The 22,429-nt window shown below is 37.1% G+C and overlaps 1 protein-coding gene across 3 annotated transcripts in view; it reads left to right on the top strand.

Moving 5' to 3' along the window:
• Positions 1-21,192, top strand: part of DYNLT5 (dynein light chain Tctex-type family member 5) — a 30,841-nt gene extending 9,649 nt beyond the window's left edge. For 2 of the 3 annotated variants that reach the window (XM_003806947.4, XM_034967030.3), the window contains exons 3-5: positions 12,421-12,512; positions 18,312-18,436; positions 19,279-21,192. In XM_003806947.4, the coding sequence (XP_003806995.1) occupies positions 12,421-12,512; positions 18,312-18,436; positions 19,279-19,482 (421 nt within the window). In that variant the 3' untranslated portion in view covers positions 19,483-21,192. Of the gene's footprint in view, positions 1-2,812; positions 9,437-12,420; positions 12,513-18,311; positions 18,437-19,278 lie in introns of those variants that run through there. The other variant, XM_055117676.2, reaches the window with a different exon arrangement.
• The last annotated feature ends 1,237 nt before the right edge of the window (positions 21,193-22,429 follow it).

Genomic DNA, 22,429 nt, shown 5'->3' with positions numbered 1-22,429 from the left:
CGTAGGGCCTGCAAATCCAAAAATATCTGCTATTTGGCCTTTTACCGAAATGTTTGCCGACTCCTGCTCTATAAAGATAGATGTTATTATCTCCCCCATTCGATAAATGAAGAAGCAGAAGCTTAGAGAGATTGAGGCTCCAAAGCTACAGAATTAACAAGCAGCAAAATGGGCTCTTGTTTATTAGTTGAGTATTTTCATTTCCTGAAAATTGGCAATCCCGTGGGTGATTTGCATTAATAAAACCATTCTGTTCATTCACCAGAACCTTCTGTTTCCCATCCACAGTAAGAGCAGGTCTTTACAATGACATCTTTCTTGTTGGAAGCTCAGGCTTTGGCAGACACTGAACAGTGTTTGAACAGATGTGCTTCTCTCATTTCCTTAAAATGGAAACAGAAGATATGAGGTCAAGTTACTTTCACAGGATCATGTGACATGATATCTAGGCTTGTTATCTGTGAGGCCAGGAGTTCCACTAGTAGATTAGGGACAAGGTTGGGGGCTGAACATTCTCTCCTTTGCCTCAAACCAAAATTACAGTGATGTCATGTTACCAGAACTTTCTGTATGGATCCCACAGCTCCCCGTGTGAACCCACTGATGGCATCTAACATACCAGTTAGGCCACACTATATGTATTTCTTCATTTATTCAGGATTTATTAGCTTCTATGTGCCAATTACTGTGCCACATATTAGGCATATAAAGGTGAATAACTACAGGTTTCTAATTTAGATAAGTTCATTTTTCAGGGAAACTGAGAGCTGCCTGGTAACTTTTTTCACATTGTCTAGGTCTTGCCAGTAAAAGTGACCAAAATGGAAATGATTGCATTCATTACTTCATTTCAACAGTAATGAATTTATTCTATCATTCAATCTATACTACTGTGAGCTGTTTACGGGCAATTGAAAATGGTGTTGCCAGAACAATTTCTTCATTTTGATACCTGAAGGAGAAGGCTAGAGATTAGAAGATCAGAGTTAGGAGATAAGTTGTATCACCGTCTATGTTAAACTAAAGCCCCCAACAAGACCTACCTGAGATATGGCCTCCCCCAAAAAGTGAAAATAGTTTGGGAAGACTGAAATGGCCATGTTTCCAAATGAAACCACAATAACAACTAATATTGTATTGTCCTTTTAGGTTATTAAGCCATTTCACATACAATATCTGTGTAAGTTAAATAGACAAGATATTTTTGTCCCCATTTATGTTTGTAAATGGGGAAATGATAGATTGTGTTGGCAGAAAACTGGCTCATTATAGGGAGGAAAATGAAGCTGGCCTCTTACCTTATATGCTTTGCATAGGTAAACTCCAGATGGAAGACCAAAATGTGGAAATCTATTAACAAAGCTAAGAGAAGAAAGCACAGGCCCATATCTTTGTGTTCTAGGAGTAAGGAAAGATTTCTGAAAGAAGATCCCAAAATGAAAACTCACACCATAGAGCAAAATAATTTTTGGATAAATATAACCACAATAAAATCTAGTGCTTCTGCTCAACAAAGGATACAATAGACATAATTAATAGGCTGGCTGAAGATACATAAACGTTTTTTTAAATCCTGTACATTAACAACTTATTCTAGGAAAACAATTTTTAAAATAGTCAAAGAAGACAGCAATTTTCAGAAACAAAGCCCAAATAGCTAAGCAGAATATGAAGAGGTGCTAAAACTCACTTTCAAGCAGAAAAAATATAAATTAAAGCAAGATACCATTTTGCACCCATCCAAATGGCAAAACAGAAGAAAAGAGAATAATACCAAATGTTGGCAAGGCATGTGAGAGTAAAACCTGGTATCGCCATTTGGCAAAGAAAGTTAATGGTTTTTAGAAAATACAGGGGTGTGTCTGCTTTATCAGAGTAAGAGCTTACAGAATAATGGCTCACAAAGCCCTACATGATCTAGCTACCTGATACCTTTGCAACTTTATCTTCTTTCACTCCTTTTCTTCTTCCTCCTGTGCTACTTGTCTGTATGCATTTTCTCAAACACACTAGCAGCCTCCTGTCTCAAAGCCTTTGCATGTGCTGTTCTCTCTTCCTAGTATACCTTTCCCTCAGCCATCCATGTGGTTCATTTCCTCACCTCCTTTCTTTGTTCATGAAGGCCTACCTTGACTACTTCATTTGAAATTGCACATCACATCTTCTCCTCCACCCACTTCCAAACTCCCTTAACCTGCTCTATTTTTTCTTTTCCCTGAGGCATGTATCACCTTTTATCATAATATATAATTTGCTTGTTTAGTATTTTATTGTCTATTCTCTGTCTTGCCTTACTAAAGTAACAGTTCCATGAGAGCAGAGACCATAGTTTGTTTTTGTTTTTGTTTTTTTTCCAGTATTGCATCCCAAAGACCTAAAATAGTGCCTGGCATATAATAGTCACTCAATACATATTTTGTGATCATCGAATGAATAATTGTTGCATTTTATCAATTCCTGAGCAAGCAAGTTTCTTTTGTTCACGAACAAGTTAGGTTCACAGGTCCATGCATGTGTTAAGTCCAGGGTGACTAGGGGCTTTCCTCTTATAGACATAAGATGTATTTACAGCAAATAGAAAAATGCTTGTTCAGATTTTCTTAATGTATACCTTTACCTCCATGCTGACACATTCCATTGTGCGTCTATTTTTAAAAAACCCAAAAGAACAGTTTCATTTGTGTTGGAAATCTGTTGTAATAGGCCACACTCCTCCTTGATGATCTCCACAGCTTTGAAGAGGTATTCATGGCAACTGCACTACCAGCATCACCTCTCTGATGATTGCCCAGCGTGACACAGCTTTGAACCAATGCATTTCATCCAAGAGCTGCAACAAAAGTTCATCAGCTGTGCTTAACTATCACCTCCCTTGCTCTTGGATGAGCATTAGCTCAACAGGCTTCAGACACTAACTCTGATCTTCTATCCACATACTTAAAATTGTTGTACTTTGTCAATCACCATTTCTGGATTACCTTCAATTACTCCAGAGCTGCGCTTTTCACAGGTTGCATGGTTCATTCTTTATCCTTCAGCATCACTTCTACTCGAAAAAATTATGTTCCACAAGACAGTGTCATTTGTCATGTTCCTGCCTCTTTCATTTTTGAAAATTATCTTTTCTTTCTATTATAGCCTTTCTCTTACTAGTAAAATGGAGCAAATAATGTGAGTAAAATACCTAAAAACTACAGGCATACTTTGGCAATATTGCAGGTTTATTTCCAGACCATTGCAATAAAGTGTATTTTGCAATAAAGGAAGTCACATGAATGTTTTAGTTTTCCAATGCACATAAAAATTGTTTACACTGTTCTGTATGTAGTCTATTAAGTATTCAATAGCATTTTATCTAAAGAAAAAATGTACGTATCTTAGTATAAAAATCCTTTATTGCTAAAAATGCTAATGATCATCTGAACCTTCAGCAAGTTGTCATCTTTTTGCTGGTGGAGGGCCTTGCCTCAGTGTTGACATCTGCTGACTAATCAGGGATATGGTTGCTGAAGGTTGGGATAGCTGTGGCAATATCATAAAATAAGACAACAGGCTGGGCAAAGTGACTCACGCCTATAATTCCAACACTTTGGGGAGCCAAGGCAAGAGGATCACGGCAGCCAGGAGTTCAAGACCAGCCTGGACAACATAGTGAGACACCCCCTTCCCTACAAACAAATCAGCCAGGCATAGTAATACCTTCCTGTAGTCCTAGGTACTTGGGAGACTGAGGCAGGAGGATCCCTAAGCCTGGGAGGCTGAGGTTGCCGTGAGCTTTGATCATACCACTATACTCCAGCCTGGGCAACAGAGAGAGACACTATCTCAAATAAAATAAAAATAAAATGAAATGAAATAATAAAATAAATTTTAAAGCTTGCCACATCAATGGACTCTTCCTTTCATGAAAGATTTCCCTGTAGCATGTGATGCTGTTTGATAGCATTTTACCATGGTAGAACTTCTTTCAAAATTAGTCCATTCATCTCAAACCCTGCCACTCCTTTATCAACTAAGTGTATGTAATATTCTAAATTATTTGTTGTCATTTCAACAGTGTTCACAGCATCTTCACCAGAAGTAGATTCCATCTCAAGAAACCACTTTCTTTGCTCATTTGTAAGAAGCAACTCCTCATCTGTTTAAGTTTACCATGAGATTGCAGCAATTCAGCCACATATTCAGGTTCCATTTCTTTTTTAACCATTTTAAATTTTATGTTTTAATTGAAAATTTCAATTATACATATTCATGGGGTACATAGTGATTTTTCCATAAATATAATGTATAGTAATCAGATCAGGGTGATTAGCATATCCATTATCTCAAACATTTCGTATTTCTTCATGTTGGGAACATTCAATGTCCTCTTTCTAGCTCTTTGAATCTATGTATTATTTTCATCTATGGTCACCCTACAGTGGTAAAAACACTAGAACTTATTTCTCCTATCTAGCTATAATTTTGTACCCTTTAACAGTAACTCAAGTTCTCTTTCTATTTCCACTGCATCTGCAGTTACTTCCTCCACTGAAGACTTGAACCCGTCAAAGTCATCCCTGAGGGCTAGAATCAACTTCTTCAAAACTCCTGTTAATGTTGACACTTTGACCTCCTCCCATGAATCATAAATGTTCTCAATGGCATCTAGAATGGTGAATCCTTTTCAACTTACTTTGCCCAGATCCATCAGAGGAATCCACATCTGTGACAGCAATAGCCTTACAAAATGAATTTCTTAAATCGTAAGATTTATGGGGTGAAAAGAAGTTGGTGAATACATACAAAAATACAATTAGATAAAATAAATTCTAGTATTCAATAATACAGTAGGGAAATTATAGTTAACAATAATTTATTATATATTTCAAAATAGCTAGTTAGTGGGGGTTGGGGGAAAAAATAGCTAGAGGAATTTTAATGTCCCCAACACAAAGAAAAGATAAATGTTTGAGGCAATGGATATCCCAGTTGTCCTGATTTGATCATTACACATTTTGTATGCATGTATCAAAATATCACATGTTCCCCATAATAATGTATCACTATGATACATCAATTAAAAATACAAAAATAAGTAAATAAATCAGATGAAGGTCGAAATTACTTCTTGATCCATGGGCTGCAGAATGAATGTTGTGTTAGCAGGCATGAAAGCAACATTAATCTTCTTGTACATCTCCATCAGAGCTCTTGGGTGACCAGGTGCATTGTCAATGAGCAGTAATATTTTAAAAGGAATCTCTGCAGTAGGTCTCAACAGTGAGCTTAAAATATTCAAGAAACTATGCCATAAAACAGATGTGCTGTCATCTAGTCTTTTTTGTTTCACTTATAGAACACAGTAGATTTAGCATAATTCTCAAGGGCCCTGGGATTTTCAGGATGGTAAATGAGTATTGGCTTGAACTTAAAGGCACAAGCTGCATTAGCCACTACCAAGAAAGTCAGTCTGTCCTTTGAAGCTTTGAAGCCAGGCATTGACCTCTCTCTAGCTATAAAAGCCCTAGGTGGCATCTTCTGAAAGAAGACTGTTTCATCTACATGGAAAATCTGTTGCTTATTGTAGCCCCTTCATCAATGATCTTAGCTTATCCGATGATCTTAGATCTTCTAGGTAACTTGCTGCAGCTTCTACATCAGCACTTGCTGCTTCACCTTGCACTTTTATGTTACAGAGATGGCTTCTTTCCTCAAGCCTCGTGAATCAACCTCTGCTAGTTTCAAACTTCTTCCATAGCTTCCTCACTTTTCTTAGCCTTCATGGAAGTGAAGGGAGTTAGGGCCTTGCTCTGGATCGGGCTTTGGCTTAAGAGAATTTGTGACTGGTCTGATCTTCTATCCAGACCACTAAAACTTTCTCCATATCAGCAATAAAGTTGTTTTGCTTTCTTATCATTCATGTGTTCACGGAAGTGACACTTTTAATTTCCTTCAAGAACTTTTCAGGCAGGTGCAGTGGCTCACACCTGTAATCCCAGCACTTTGGAGGCTGAGGTGGGTGGATCACTTGAGTTCAAGAGTTCGAGACCAGCCTGGGCAACATGGCAAAACCCTGTCTGTACAAAAAATTAAAACAAAATTAGCCAGGTGTGGTGGTGTGCACCTGTAGTCCTTGCTACTTGGGAGACTGAGGTGGGAGGATCACCTGAGCCTGGAAGTTTGAGGATGCAGTGAGCCAAGATCATGCCACTGCACTCCAACCTGGGTGACAAAGCGATATTCTGTCTCAAAAAAAAACAAAAACAAACAAACAAAAAATCTACTTAGTTGTAGTCACAACTTGACTAATTGTTGGCACAAAAGGCCTAGCTTTCAGCCTATCTTGGCTTTTGACATGCCTTCCTCACCACACTTGGTTATTTCTAGCTTTTGATTTAAAAGTGAGAGATGTGCGACTCTTCCTTTCACTTGAACACTTAGAGACCACTGTAGGGTTATTAATTGGCCTAATTTCAATATTGTTGTGTCACAGGAAATAGGAAGACCCAAAGAGAGAGACATGGGAAATGGCTGGTCAGTGGAGAAGTCAGAACACACATAACATTTATCAATTAAGTCAGCTGCTTTATATGGATACAGTTTGTGGCACCCTAAACCAATTACAATAATAACATAAAATAACACTGATCATCGCTCTCCATAACAGATGTAATATGAAAATCTAAAATATTGTGAGCATTAACAAAATGTGACATAGAGACATGAAGTAAGCACATGCTGTTGGAAAAATAATGCTGATAGATGTGCTCAATGCAAGGTTGCCACAAACCTTCAATTTGTAAACACACATTGTGTGCAAAGCAGAATAAAGTGAGTCACAATAAATGAGATATGCCTGTACATAAAAATCCAGCAAATTTGGAATAAACTAAATAACTGCAAAACTAACTTACCTTACCAGACAAATAACATCATCTACTGCTGGGGACAAGTTGGTATGCTTTGCTCTTGAGCATAACACTCATAAAAATATCCATGGATAGTCTTAGGTGGAAAGTTCCCAAGTAAAGGAGTTTCTATGCATATTTAATCTCATATTCTACATCCTGTTTTTTGAGCAGAAGGGCTCTTATTTTTATCTGTGTTACCAGTACTTCCCACTGTGCCTGACATGTTGTGGGCAATAAACATTTGTTGAAAGAATGAAGAAAAATGGAAAGTACAAATGTACAAATTTATACCCTGAAGACCTTGTTTTTCTCTGTGCACTCTGAAATATCACCACTGGGAGGCAGCACATGATTTAATAACAGCTTATCTCCCCTCCGAAGAAGACACACTTAAATGATACTATATTTATAAATATGGTGGTTCCAGGCATTTCATGGTTACAAATAGAAGGAAAAGATGATATTCTGACCTTTAAAGATACTACTTTAATGCCTCTAAGGCCAGTTATGCGTTCAATATTATCTCTTCCTGCAGCTTCAAAACATCTAGGTATAATAATAACTCTGAAAACGTATGGAAATGAGTTCTCAATAATAATTAGATGCTATTGTGGCTGATGAGAATTAACTGAAATTATTGTTACCATCTCTAACCGTCATAATAAAAAGACATGCCTTGTGTTTATCTATGTAATTCAAAGACTGGTCAGCAAGCAAATTTGCAAGATGTTTTTAAGAAAAAATGAATTTCATTAAAGAGTAAATATGTTCTAACTTTTTCTTTTCTTTTTCTTTTTTTTTTTTTGATGGAGTCTTGCTCTGTTGCCCAGGCTGGAGTGCAGTGGTGTGATCTCGGCTCACTGCAACCTCCGCCTCCCAGGTTCAAGCAATTCTCTGGCCTCAGCCTCTCAAGCAGCTGGTACTACAGGCTCTAACTTCTTAACTAATTTTTTTGTCTTTTTCCTGCAAATAATCAGAATGCATACTATTGGATTAGCATGGTGCATTTCCAGTGTCAGCCAGGTACAAATAAGGAGGATTACTTTTGTTATTCTGGACCAATTTCATGCAGCTACTTCTGTATGCAGGCTGTCTGTCCTCAGCAATAGCACATGTGGTTTCAGATATTCACTGAATTTTTCATTGAATTACAAGTTGTTACTCTTCCATCTGCAATAATATTAGTTAATTTGTTAAGTGTTCTCACCAGTGGTTTACGCCAGACTTTCTTTTATTACATTACTTTTCATCTACCTTTCTTTCTAAAACTTTATAACTCTCTGGGACACGTTTTGTCAATCGAATTTTTTTCTCCATAAATGCCAGCAAGCTGGTAAAACACATAGACAGCAAGAATATTTTTTATATTTAAAAAATAAAACTGTAGCATTCACTTTACAATGAGATCACGTGTCTAGAAGGGTTGTCATTGTAAACTAGGGAAAGTCTGATGACAGACAACTGAAACCCATCCATGTGCAATATTGTGATATATACCCCAAAAATGTATTGTGCCAGGTATATGGCACTGGTAATTAAAATTATAAATTTACTTTTTGGGTATCTCACATATTTATTTTTAAAGATTTCAAAGGATTTGAGTGAAGCTGTTTATCAATAGAAAATATGCCCAGGTTTTTCTAAACCAGCATTCTGAACTGATATTGGCAATTCCCCAATTTTAAAACATAAAACTGTTTTATTTCTAAAAATTTGCCAAGCCCATATTCTGGTTTAATGCTATTTGCCCATCCCTGCAAGCATTTTAAATATTTTCTCTTTTCCTTTTTCCTTTTCTCAAGGAATAAATATCTTATTTTTTCTATTCAACATTTTCCTTCTTTTTTGTTCTCTCCCTTTTTCTAACCCATTTCATTCTAATGTGGGAACTATCAGATCTCAGATTTTTATAATACAGGTTTTAAAAAGTAAACATTTCCTATACTTTTTTATGATGTTATAGTCTTAATTGATGCACAGTCAGCCTTCCAAGGCACAGAAAGCAATAGACTAATTATTTTACCTCTGCATGATAAGAATTTCCAGGCTTCACATGTCCTCACTTATCAGTGGGAGCTAAATGATGAGAATTCATGAACACAAAGAGGGGAACGACAGATACTGGGGCCTACGTGAGGGTTGAGGGTGGGAGGAGGGAGAGGAGCAGAAAAGATAACTATTGGGTACTAGGCTTAATACCTGAGTGATTAAATAATCTGTACAACAAACTCCCGTGACACAAGTTCACCTATATAACAAACCTTCACATGTACCCCCTAACTTAAAATAATAGTTTAAAAAAAAAAAAACCAGGTTTCCAGCAAAGTATAGAAAATTTACTCCTCAAAGCCCCAGTTCCTCTCTAAAACTAATTCCAAGTTTTATGGGTTTTTACTGGTTTTTGTTTTGTTTTGTTTTTTGAGACAGAGTCTTGCTCTGTTGACCAGGCTAGAGTGCAATGGCATGATCTCAGCTCACTGCAACCTCTACCTTCCGTTCAAGCTGTGCTTGTGCCTCAGCCTCCCAAGTAGCTGGGATCTCAGGTATGTGCCACCATGCCCAGCTAATTTTTTAAAATATATATTTAGTAGAGATGGGATTTTGCCATGTTACCTAGGCTGGTCTTGAACTCCTGGCCTCAAGTGGTCTGCCCACTTCGGCCTCCCAAAGTGCTGGGATTACAGGCGTGAGCCACCACTGCCAGCCCCAAGTTTTATGATTTATTGATTACTTGTAGCATCCCACTTCCAGGTAGCAAACTCTGTATTAGTTAGACTTTCTATCAGATCTACTGCTGCATAAAATAATAAACATTAGTTTAAACAAAATAGAAATTTATTTTTCTCTTACATAAAATAAGTCTGAAGAGAGGAAGTTCAGAGGCTTCTTTCTTATCTGTAATCTGCAAGGTCACCTCAAGACCCAAGGTAGTGCTGAGCTCTGGAATATCCACATTCCAGTCACAAAGAAGGGTCAAAACAGGCTCTTATAGGCTGCATTAGTTCTTTTGAGGAACCTCTCAGAATTTCCACACAACAGTTCCACTTACATCTCATTCACTCATAAGCCACATAGGCCACAATAGCACAAAAAGAGACTGAGAATTTGTCTTTAGTCTGCACAGGAATATTCCTACAAATGTAGGATTCTGTTACCAAGGAAGAAGGAAAGAACAACTTTAGAAAGTAAATAAGAGTCCCTGACACGATGTTCATTATAATTTTCTTTATAATAGTAGAATATTGGAAATAGCCTAAAAGACATGGACGATACATGGTTAAATGAAATCCAGAATGTGTATGTATTCAGTACTGTCTTGATATTTAAAGTATTGTTTGCTATTTATTGACATGGAAAGTTATCCATGATACATTTTAAATTTTTTTAAAGCATCTATAATATGAGCCCATGTGTAAAATCAAATGTCTGAAATGATTTTTCTTAATGTTAACAGGGGTTAGAGAACCACTGAGGTTAATAATTTTTTGTAATTTTACTTTCTTCTCTATGTTTTTCTGTATGTTTTGAATTTGTAAAATGAGCATACACTGTTTATATGATTACTATGGAAATAAAAGGGCACTGAACAAATTTATCTACAATAACTCAAAAAAAGTCAATCTGAAAAACTTTCTATTTGCACACCAATCTTCAACCAGTGGGATTTTTAAGCTGCCCTTATGACATTTACCAGTTTCATAATGATAATAATATTAAGTGCACTGATTGTCAATCTTCAGTAACTGATAGTGAAGACAGTTTATAAAAATCCTTATTTGCTTTTTTGTCTTGGAATTTTCACTCCAGCTAATTTGAGTTTTGCACCACCTCTTCTTCTCCATGAATTTTTAATATGGTGTTCAGTAGAAAAGAAATTGAGATTTTATGAATACCTTCTGTATTATGCAAGTAAGTTTTAATTGCAGTGATTAATTATTTCATTGTCCCTATTTTCATTCTGTCTGTTATAATCATACTTGGGACTTTGTCACTAAGAGGTAAACAGGACATTTGAAATCTGTCTGCCTTTTATACATGTACATTAAGCCCTTTGCCTCATTCCCTTTATCTCTGAAATGGGTAGAATAATGAATCTTTTACTTACCTCAAAGGATGTTGTGAAAGTAAAATGAGATAACTTATGGGAAATGTTTTACAAAGTTAAAAGTAGCATATATAGTAATGGAGCAGACTGACTTATCTTAGAATCAAGGGGTTTATGTAACATTGGGTTTTTTAAGCAGCAGTAATCATCTTTGGTATTGCCCACAACACCTGCAGCCAGTGTGGCCAAACAGCCTGGTTGCTACTTCAAAGGGCAGCAGTAAATTGAGGAAGGCAGGTGTTATAAGAATAAAGATTAAGTCACTCATCCAGAAATCCACCATGAAAAAAGCAGCCAGAATTTCTTCCATCATTTTCTTGGGCTGAGTGGGTAAACCCTAATTTATCATGTAAGCTGTATTGCATTAAAGGATTTTTAAAAATAGATTACCCGTGATTTTCTTAAAATATCGATTTGCAAGAAGTTCATTAATTCCAAACAGCGTAGAACTAAGTATTTTAAATTCCTTGCAAGAAAAAAGATCCCCAAAGATTAAGAGCAAATATCTCTTTTTTATTTAATTAAAGCAAAAACATAGCCTGCTTAGAAAAGTGGTCACTCTGAACACACACACACACACACACACACACACACATGCTATTATATCCTCCCCTTTGAAATGACATCTGTCTTAACGTTCATTTTCACAGGTGGAGAAAATTGAGGGTGCAGAGTTCTGAGACTGTCATTAGTTACAGCTGAATTTCCTCTGAACTAAGTTGAATTAAGTAGTGCTGGAGAGACAGTGGGGCCTCCTCTTTGCTTGGGTCTCCTGTTTGGCACCAGGATAAGCTTATATTGCCTTGATAACAAAACCAAAACCCTTTTTCGATGTTGAAAAGGCCGATTGATGCTTATTAATGTATTATAGTTTTGGTGAATTGTGGTTTCCTTTACCACGTAGATGAGTTTCTCATTTTTCTTTTTCATACTAAAGGGATTTTGTGAACTACATATAATAGTGAACTCTTTATAATACGCCACGTGTATACAGAGTTGTCTGCCAACATTTTAAGCTTCCTCATATGTCCCCCAGCCCTGTTTGTGAGCTTTGTCTACTTTGAGGAGAGGCTTTATATCAGTGGTGGAGATGCGATTGGCAATGGATTTTGAAGTATGTACTGTTACCCCATACACATACATCAACCCAGGATCGCTTTCTGGATAATTTGATGACCTGGGTAACTGCGCTGGGCTTCAGCCATCACATTGAGACCTGCTCCAAATAATTCCTCTGCATCTTAATATTTCCATCTCTAAAATGTTTTGGACTTTCAATATGCCACTAGGATATTTACGTAAGACTTACTTGAAATTTTCTGAGAAAACTTCATCTTTGTAACATTGTAGCTTAAAGCAATATTGTATTTTGTTATTATTGTTATAGTAATGACTAAAATTTGTTTTCTCCCTTGTTTTTAGTTCTATGAGTACTGTGTCTTATATGGATGAACCTAGTCAGCGTGATGATATCTCTCGCCTTACAGTTCAGATGGAAAACACCTATCAGTTGGGTGTGTTCTTTTATCTCTCACTCCTATTTTAAACTTCTAAATTGATGACTGATTCTCTTAAAAATGATATTTGATAACCTGGCATTGTCTTCAATTCTAGCACAATATAAGGGACTTTAATGAATTAAGTGATTTGATGTTGCTTTAGTTTCTTCCTCAGCAAAAAGGTAACAACACTTGCTGTCTTACTTTTCTTTACTAATGTTTCCCAAATGCCAAACAATTCACTGGGTGGCACTGATGTACACAGTATACTACTGACTTAACAAATTCACTGAGTATTTCTGGGTACATAGATATGACTTAAATGAAAGAGATAAGTATTGATATTTTATCCAACAAAACCAATCAGTGTTGTTAGGTGAAGGAAAAAAAAAAAAACTCAAAGCAAAGGCAAATGATTCATAGTCCCCTGTTGACAGAGACGTTTATCCATTACCATTGAGGTTTTGAGTCTTTGAAAACAAAGATCTTTGCACCTGCCGCTATACTCCCAGGTGGAGTCCGTGGCAAATATCTTTTCCCATCCATGTTTCCTCATAGACCCACTTGTTTTCTCTAAACGCGTACCTGCCCACTATTACCTGAATTCATACATAATTACTGCTATATGGAAATTCCACAGAGATTTACCAAGGGGCAAAGAAAGACTCTATGGGCCAAGGTGATTCCATCTGTGGCCAGTTAACCCCAAGAAAATTATAGACCATCAACATGTCCCCTTTGGCCTTGTAGCCAGTTTTCTAAAGGAGTCCCCAAGACTGCATGGATTACATGGCTCCATAATTAGACAATCTACTGGTATTTTCACAGTGCCTGTGGTGGACAGCTAATATTCCTGCCATCCAATATACTTTTATATTTCTCTGGTAACCTCACTAAATTTCCTTTGAAATTCCACCATCATCACCACTTTTGATCCTAGCATTGTAATGAAGCTGGCACTGGCTTTATAGATAGAGCAGTGACTGATTCTCGGATGGCATATAACCATGGTGAATCCAATCAAAACCTTTGAGATTAAATTCAGAAAATGTCGTTTGGCCTGTTGCAGAAGAACATAAAGCCCTGAAACTTGAAGGAATGTAGGGGCTCTGGCAGGATCTGCCACCTTGCCCTGACTTGAAACTGAGAGAAAACAACAGAATCCTGGTGTCTCATTTGAGTCCTAAATCCAATTGGCTACCCTTTAACTTTTCAGTTAGGCAAGCTAAGTTTGGGTCAGGTTTTCCCTCACTTGCAACTAAAAGTTCTTAGCCATGGGGTGTCTATGACTTTGAACTGTGCATGCTGGAAGGGTTTGAATCAGATTTCAACAAGACAGGGCCAGTGAAATGTGAATCTCTGTGTTTCTACATAAGGATATTTTTTGCAACTTGTTTTCTCAAATAAAGCATCTTATCAGTTTTAGAAGTACTGAGTATTAACCACATTAGAAAAGTAATTTTAGAAAAAGCTTAGTATAGATGAAATATACCTGTATTTTCCTACAATAGTCTATGTGAATTTTTTAATAATTAAAATATTTTATGCTTGACAATTCCCTTTTTATAGCATTCAACCACCCATTTTATTAATACTTCATCAAAACTGTGTTTCCACTTCTACTTGTTTCTGGGTTTATTTCACATATGAAAGGTATTTTGTGGGTGTATTAGTCCGTTTTTGCATTGCTATAAAGAAATACCTGAGACTGTAATTTATAAAGAAAACAGGTTTATTTGGCTCATGGTTCTAGAGACTATACAGGAAGCGTGGTGCCAACATCTGCTTCTGGTAAGACCTCAGTAAGCTTTTAGGCATGGCAGAAGGGAAGGAGAGTTGGCATGTCACATGGCAAGAGAGGGAACAAGAGAGGTGCCAGGCTGTTTTAAACACCCAGCTCTCATGTGAACTAATAGAGGGAGAACTATAGAGCAAGAACTCAGTAATTACCTCTGGGACAGCACCAAGCCATTCATGAGGGACCCACCTTCCTGGCCCCAACACCTCCCACCAGGCTCCCTCCAACACTGGGGATCACATTTCAATATGAGATTTGAAGGGGACAAATATCCAAACTATATCAGTGGGACTTTGGTAAATAGTTTATCATATCTTTACAATGTAATACTGGCCAGAAAAGTAGAGGGAAATATCAGCCAGTCACCAGCACTATTATGTTTAATTAATTTTTCATTCCATTCAATAATGTTTGCATCATCTACATCTTAAATGAGAGCATTTACATAAATAATTACAGCTACAAAAAATGAGATGAAACATGAGTATCATTCATGAGAGGAGAAAAGGGAATAGAAAAGGAAAGTGTGTTTCTTTTAATAAAATACCATTTATATATTTCTCATTAATTACTAAAACAAATATAAAAGAAAATGCAGGCTGTGGCATCTGTCGTATCTGAATTTGAATACTAATTTTGCTAATTCCTTGAGCAAGGTATTTAGCATCATTGAATCTCAGTGTCTTCACTTGTAAATAGGGATAATAGTCTATATATCATATGGATGCTATGAGACTCAAATGATGTAATATGTTTAAATCTCTCCATTCATCATGTTACTACTCCTGAAAGTGACTGACTCAAGGACCTTACTATAGATCACTAAGAATAAAAGCCTTCCATGATATTCATTGTAACTTCATATTAATTATGGAATAAGTTTTCCACAGGACTTTTTCTGGAACTGAGTATAGTGGCACCTGGTTGTTTGCAAACACGGACTGCGAGCACCAAGCCAAACTAGACTGGCGGCCATCTTTGCTACCACATCAAGACAGCCTGCCTTGAGAATGAAGCCAGCACAGTAGAAAGTAGATCCAAAATATTGAGAGAGAAAGAGAGAGATTATTTGAGTTCAGCTTCCATGAAGTGCTCAGGCCCTGTCTCTATATCAGGTTTTCTTAGACCCTGTCAATCTCTCAGCATTGATTTTACACCACCACATGGGGTCCTTCCTAATCCCACAGGCCTCACTGTCTCCAGACTTACGTCCTCTTTCATCTTGCTGCCTTCTCAGCAAGGTAAATCCCCAATTCTTCCTTCAGCATGCAATAACTACAATAACAGCAATAACACTAATAAGATCACATATCTAAGGAGTGTTTTATTGTGTGACAAGCACTGTTCTAAACATATTCAATTTATTGTTTCATTTAATTCTAACAAAAAAATGTAGTAATTATTATTATTACCCCAATGTGGGGTAGTGGAGGCCCACATACATTAAGTAAACTTATCTTTATCTACTTTTTAAGGACAAGTTTTGTTTGTTTTTAAAATTTTTTTTGTCCTGATCCTTCAGGTCTTTGCCTTTTGATTTCTAAAACACGTTTTTTCTCCTAAGGAAAAAAAAAATCTCGAGAAAGAAGAAAAGCTTTGCCATTCACATCAGTTTACTCTGAAAGTAGTTTTAGGAGCTTATTTCAGAAGTCAGAAACTGAACATTGATGGATGATTCTGGATGTTTAGGGGAAAGGTAACAAAGAAGTAAGAAAAGAATACTTCATTACCATATTTCAAAGTATTTTCAAAACAGGATCTGGTTAATGACTTTTTTTTTAATCTAAGCAAAGTATGGAAAGGACATTGGTAGCACTGTACAACGGGAACTACTGGAAACAGACTCAAGTGCCACCAGGACCCTCTTTCCAGCACTAACCTATGTGCACTTTCTTCTCTTTTGGTGGCCTGGCCTCCTTACCACCATGAAAAACATGTCCTCCAGCAGGTGCTCAGAGTCACATGGTAACTTTTGCCACCAGAAAGAGGCTGACTCTTTCTTCCTACTTGCAGTTTAAAATAAAAATTCCGAAAAAAGACTCTCATTGTCCTGGCCTAGAGCATTGTCACCCTAGGTTAATCAACCATGCCCTAGGCTTGGGTTCGCAGGAGATGATGGGGAGATCTTTAAGAACCACTTTACCTATCTAGATTCAATCTCCACCCCCACCCTTCCATGATTTAAGTGGAATTCAACAATTTCTATATTATCATCAAAATAAAAATAACGATTTATAGAACCTCAAGAGGCTCACCTAACTGAACGGCAGTCAGAGGCTGTAACCTTCTGGTTAAGTTCAGCCAGTGGGAAACCCCAGCTGAGAGGCAGAGGGAGTGAGAAGTGTGAGGTGGAGCTGTTTATTTCCCTGGCTCCTGCCTGTGAGTTCATCACAGCCTGGTTACACTCTTCAACCAAAGGGCAGAAACTGCTCCCAAGGGAGCCCTCTCCACATGACCCTTCTGGGATCTATTAAAAGCTCTTCCTCTATTCCCCAATCTTGGGGTGGGAGGGGTGGGCTGACAACCTTACTTTCACTGGCTGAGGGGTGCTGCACTATCCCTTGTGATTTTCTACAGCCCACTCAGAACTTCCTCCTGGAATTATTTTAACTATAGGGTGCCATATGTTTCATTTGACCCTGACAGATACAGTCATCACAAACAAACACTTATTACTAGATATTGACATCTATTAAAAGAGAATTGAATAGAATTCTTGATCTCATTCCTTCATCTTTATCAATTCAACAAATAACGACTGGGCTTCTGTATGCCAGGCCCTGGGCACATGTTCATGTCATGCAATGACATTAGTATATGACCAAAGTGATGATATGGCTAATATTCCTGGGATGCAGGAGGAAGAAGATTCATTTGAAGCTTCTCCTCTGAACGTGGATGAAATGTGGTCGAGAATATAAGCTCTAGCATCAGATAAACCTGGGTGTGCACCCCAGCTCTGCCTCTCTGTGTGATTCTGGGCAGGTTACTCAATGTATATAAATCTCTGTTTCCCCACCTGCCAAATGGAGATAACAGTGAGATTCACCTCAGAGATCTATTGGAAGACTATATAAGGTAATATGAAGTGCTTATCGCACTGCCTAACATGTAGCAAAAGTTTAATAAAAAGTATTCATTATTATATATGTATACAATATACAGTCATATATCATATATAATGATTATCTATAAAATTTAATTCTATTTAAATTCAGAAATCATACATTAAAAATTTCTTATGCCTTTAGCATTGTATTAGACTCTGAGGAGGATAAAATCCGAGCTTGCTTACCATTTCACTGGAAACGCAGGTATGCTTTAGCCAATATCAAGTGGATTAGGAGCCAGGAAGGCAGTGGGGACCCAGTGCATGGAAAGGAGGGACATTTTTACCTGAGAGGAGGTAGAGTGCTACCTGGAGAAGAAGACATTTGAGATGGTCTTGAAACATGAGTGGCTGTTTCTCAGATGAACAAGATGGGGAAAGATACTCCATTTGAAAACTAAAGAGCAAGAGTAAAGACACAGGAGCACCTTTATAGACAGATGGAGGCTGTGAGGCTGGAGCAGTCCACAAGAGGGGCACTGTGGTAGCGGGAGAAGGGGCCGTAGGGAATCACACCTTAGACCTTGCTAAGGGGAATGCCATTTAAGATCTGGTAGATAGATTGGAGCGGGAGATATAAGAGGTAGAGAGCCAGTTATAAAGCTGTTGAGACTTTGAAGTATGTCCACAACAATGGGGCCTGGGAAGGAAGAGACTTTCAAGGTCAAACCCCAGCAGTATTGAACACACTTTTGAGATAGTCACGTAAATGTATGAAAATATTGTCTTCTTGTTCTCTCTCAGAGCACTTGACAGGAAACCTAATTAGAGCCACTTGTTTCTTTCAATAGAGTCCACCCAGAAGATTAAATCCCTCCATGTTTCCATACTCTTTTGATTAGCCTATGGGGTGGGTGGGTGTGATTTGAAATTACTTTTTAGAAATAAATTTTATGTGTATTTTCAGGTCCTCCCAAACATTTTCCTGTGGTCACCGTCAATCATATTTTGAAAGATGTATTAACCAGCTATCTACAAGTAGAAGAATATGAACCAGAGCTCTGTAGACAGATGACTAAAACCATTTCTGAGGTACGTGTGTGATTTGCCCAAAGTGTTAACAATAGCTAGAATATTTGCTAAAGTACAACAAACCCTCTACTTTTTTGATGAGGGGAATTAATTTGCTGTAACAGTTAAAATGCGTATTTATAATTAGGTCATATTCTACATATATGAGTGTGTGTGTGTGTGTGTGTGCGTGTATACGTAAAGCCTTTGTCTAAAACAATCACGTGCATCATTTGCATGCATTATGTAAAAGTGTATAAAACTGCCCCATTTATAAAAGTGTTTATTGTAAAAGATACAACATTTTAATGATTATTTTCTCTTCACTAAGGCAGCTTCTTTGAGTGCCATCAAATACAGACATTGTGGTCTTCAAGCACATTTCTATTTTTACAAACCCCAGGGCTGCACTTCATCAAGGTTTCCTCTACTTTCTTTTTGATAACAAACTCTTTAATAAACTTTAATGATTAGTTATATTACAGGAGACTCCCGATGTATGGTTTCTTAATTAGACATGAACAAGACAGTGTAACTCCAATGCCAACATTCTTTGACATGAAGCCATCTTAACATAAATTTTCAAGGAATGTAATTTATTAAATTCTGTGTTCTGGATTATAATTATTTCATGTATCTTAGAAAAGGTTGATTTATTGCTGGTGTTAAAATTTTTTTCTGAATGTTTTATCTCAAGGGGACCATGCTTGAAGGGAATCATAGTTACGGTTCTACAACAATCACTCAAAGTACCTACAATGCATCATGCTATTAAATTAAATCCCTTATATTTATAACAAAGGTTAATACTTTTGAGTTTCAATGTAGCTGAATGAAGACCCTCCCTTTTTTTAAATTTCTAGGTTATTAAAGCCCAGGTCAAGGACTTGATGATTCCACGGTATAAACTAATTGTGATTGTTCACATTGGACAACTGAACAGGCAGAGCATACTTATTGGAAGCAGATGCCTCTGGGATCCTAAAAGTGATACCTTTTCATCTTATGTTTTCAGAAATTCTTCTCTCTTCGCTCTTGCAAATGTCTATGCAGTTTACCTTGAGTGATTGAAAATAAGAAATCTAGCTCTTACTTTTGAAAATTCTGAGGCAGGCCGTATGTCTGTACACAAAAGTTTTACTGCCAAAAACTTTGAGAAAGAAACAACACTGATATTTCAAGCAACTGGAAGCTTTTGAATTTTTTCATATTCTAGTAAAGATTGGGGGAGGGGAGGGTAGCCACAGAAAGAATCTTGTTTATCTAGAGCAGGAACTTGGTCTTGGTTTTGCTGGATTGCTTTCCATACACATAGATTCTTATTAAATATTTGTTTTGGTACTAATTATTTTAATTATTCTTTAATTAGAGTGTTACAATTTCCTGCATTGTTTTTTAATAAAAAGAAACTTTAGAAAAACTATGGCTATATACCCTGACCAATAAATGATAGTAGAATATTCAACATGGTATACACAAATGATAAATAATGTGCCTCAGTGCTGCATATAAAAGAATACTGGTTTTCATTTTGTACTTAATAAATTGAGCAGCATTCATTAAGTGCAATTATTGTTACATGTACCTGACAGTTGAAACTGCTGAGGTAGAATTAATGGCTTCATAACAATTATCGTGGTCCCACGGGCTGCAAGCTAAAACTAGAAGCTCTTGCGGCTTGCCCGCACTTTACACAATTGTGGGAGAACCGAATGTTGGCTCTTCAGTAATGGAAACTATAAAGTGAATGAAGGCTTTTTGGGACACTGAAGTAGACATTGTGATATTAAATATACATGATGCTTAATACTAAATGTGTCTGTAACACATAAAATCATTTATTGGAAAGAGACATTGCTTTTAAATATCCTAGGCTAACAAACTTTTTCACAAAATATATAGCTGGCACCTTAACAAATAAAGCATGTGTAGTTACCATTTTACTCCTATGAATTTAATACTAAAGTGACCCAGTGAGGTTTTGAATAGACGGGCGCTAAAATTTACAGGGCTGAAATAGCTTATTATTCTGCTGGTTAATGTATCTTACGCCACGGATCATTTATTTTTATGAAGCTTTCAAGTCTTTGTGTGCAAGTAAAATGATGTTGTGGCGTTGTTCTTGGATGGTAAGTGGACTGCCTAGAGGACATTTGTTAAAGGTCAAAGACAAATTGTACACATATGGAGAAAATTAGCAATGCTGTAGTCTTAAGGAAAAAATGACTTATCATTCATATCAAAAAGAGTTTAGCAAATGGAAAACCAGTCAATGCTTTAATTTTAAAATGTTTTGGTGTCTTACTTTTCCCTAAAAATGACATGTAGTAAAAAATGGATACTTTTAAAATCCCTTCCCTTCTGCTATTTTCTGGCTTTTAAAGTGATTATTCAAAATGAATTTGTCAGTTTTCACTATTTTTTTCCTGTTAGTGCATTAGTGGGAATATGTCTATGTAATAATTTATCACAACCAATATTTGTCAATCTCCATAGAACAGTTTTCAATCTGGATTAGATTACAGGTATAATAAGTAAATGAGCTTCATATTTTCATTACACATTGGTGAACATCTCCCTTCGGGGAACAACAGCGGGGGTAATCATATCACTAATTTTGTATGAATAAATGAAAATGAAGAAACTTCTTTAACATATACAAAGTCTATTGTAACAATGACTGTTTGTTTTAGAGTTCTAAATTCTAATCCATGAGATAATTTCTTACTATCTTTCCCAGGCTGTGTTGAGAATCGAAACTGCAAAACATGACGGCAGTTAAAAAACAAAAAAGAAAGCAGTTTGCCAGCATATTGCTACACACTGTAATTCAGATATTCAATGATGAATTCTAGCAATTATATAGCAGTATAAGAATACATAGTAAAAACTCACTCCTTGCAACTAACTTGGGAGAAGCTAGTTATCACACAGAACTTTATCATGAGAAATTTTTAATGAAATTATCACACAGAACCTTATCATGAGAAATTTTTAAAACAATGACACTATAAATTTGAAGGAATTGTTTTACTTTGAAATGCCCTGAAATTCCCTGGTATTTTTTTCCTCTCCTAAAGTGCCATCCTTCTTCCCAGACAAGCCATGCCCATCCCTGCTCCAGAGCCTTCACTCATGCTTTCCTACCTTGGAACACCCCCTCCCACTTAAGCCACTTTCTTCACTTTTCAGGGTCACATTCAGGTATTACCTTTTCTCTCAGTCCTTCTCTATTCACTGCTTGCCTCCTGCTCTCTCTCTCCTCTGATTATTCTCGTGGTCGAGCTCTTGATTGTTCTCTAGCTAACTTTTGAATTCTAGTTTTGTTTCCCTTACTATTAATAGCCTGAAGACATATTGAGGACATGGACCACATAACTTGACAGTGCCTAGAAATAAAAATCATTTTTACTTTTAAAGTTATCATTATGTGCATTGCACTGTGCTACATAACTCCCAGCTGCATAGATAATAGCAAACACAGTTCAACTCCTGAAGAACTAGGATCCTATAGGGGTGAAAAGGGAAGTACACAAGTGACCACAGTATAGGCTCAAATATGTTGTCATAAGAAAAATCCAGAATATATTTATCCAATTAATGGAATCATGGAAGCCCTCATGAAAGGAAAGAAAATTTAAGGTAGACTGTGAAGGAGAGATTAGAATTTCAACAGGCAGAAGATTACAGGAAGCCTAGGCTGGATAAAACACAGTGTTCATGAAGATAAGTGGTTAGAACTAAGATTAGAAGGAAGATGGCCGAATAGGAACAGCTCCGGTCTACAGCTCCCAGTGTGAGCAACGCAGAAGATGGGTGATTTCTGCATTTCCATCTGAGGTACCGGGTTCATCTCACTAGGGAGTGCCAGACAGTGTGTGCAGGACAGTGGGTGCAGCGCACTGGGTGCGAGCCGAAGCAGGGCGAGGCATTGCCTCACTCAGGAAGTGCAAGGGGTCAGGGAGTTCCCTTTCCTAGTCAAAGAAAGGGGTGACAGATGGTACCTGGAAAATC

This window comes from Pan paniscus, chromosome 1, assembly GCF_029289425.2.
Source record: "Pan paniscus chromosome 1, NHGRI_mPanPan1-v2.0_pri, whole genome shotgun sequence".
Taxonomy (NCBI): domain Eukaryota; kingdom Metazoa; phylum Chordata; class Mammalia; order Primates; family Hominidae; genus Pan; species Pan paniscus.
The sequence above is the reverse complement of the archived record's forward strand: the minus strand, read 5'-3'. Positions and strand labels throughout refer to the sequence as shown.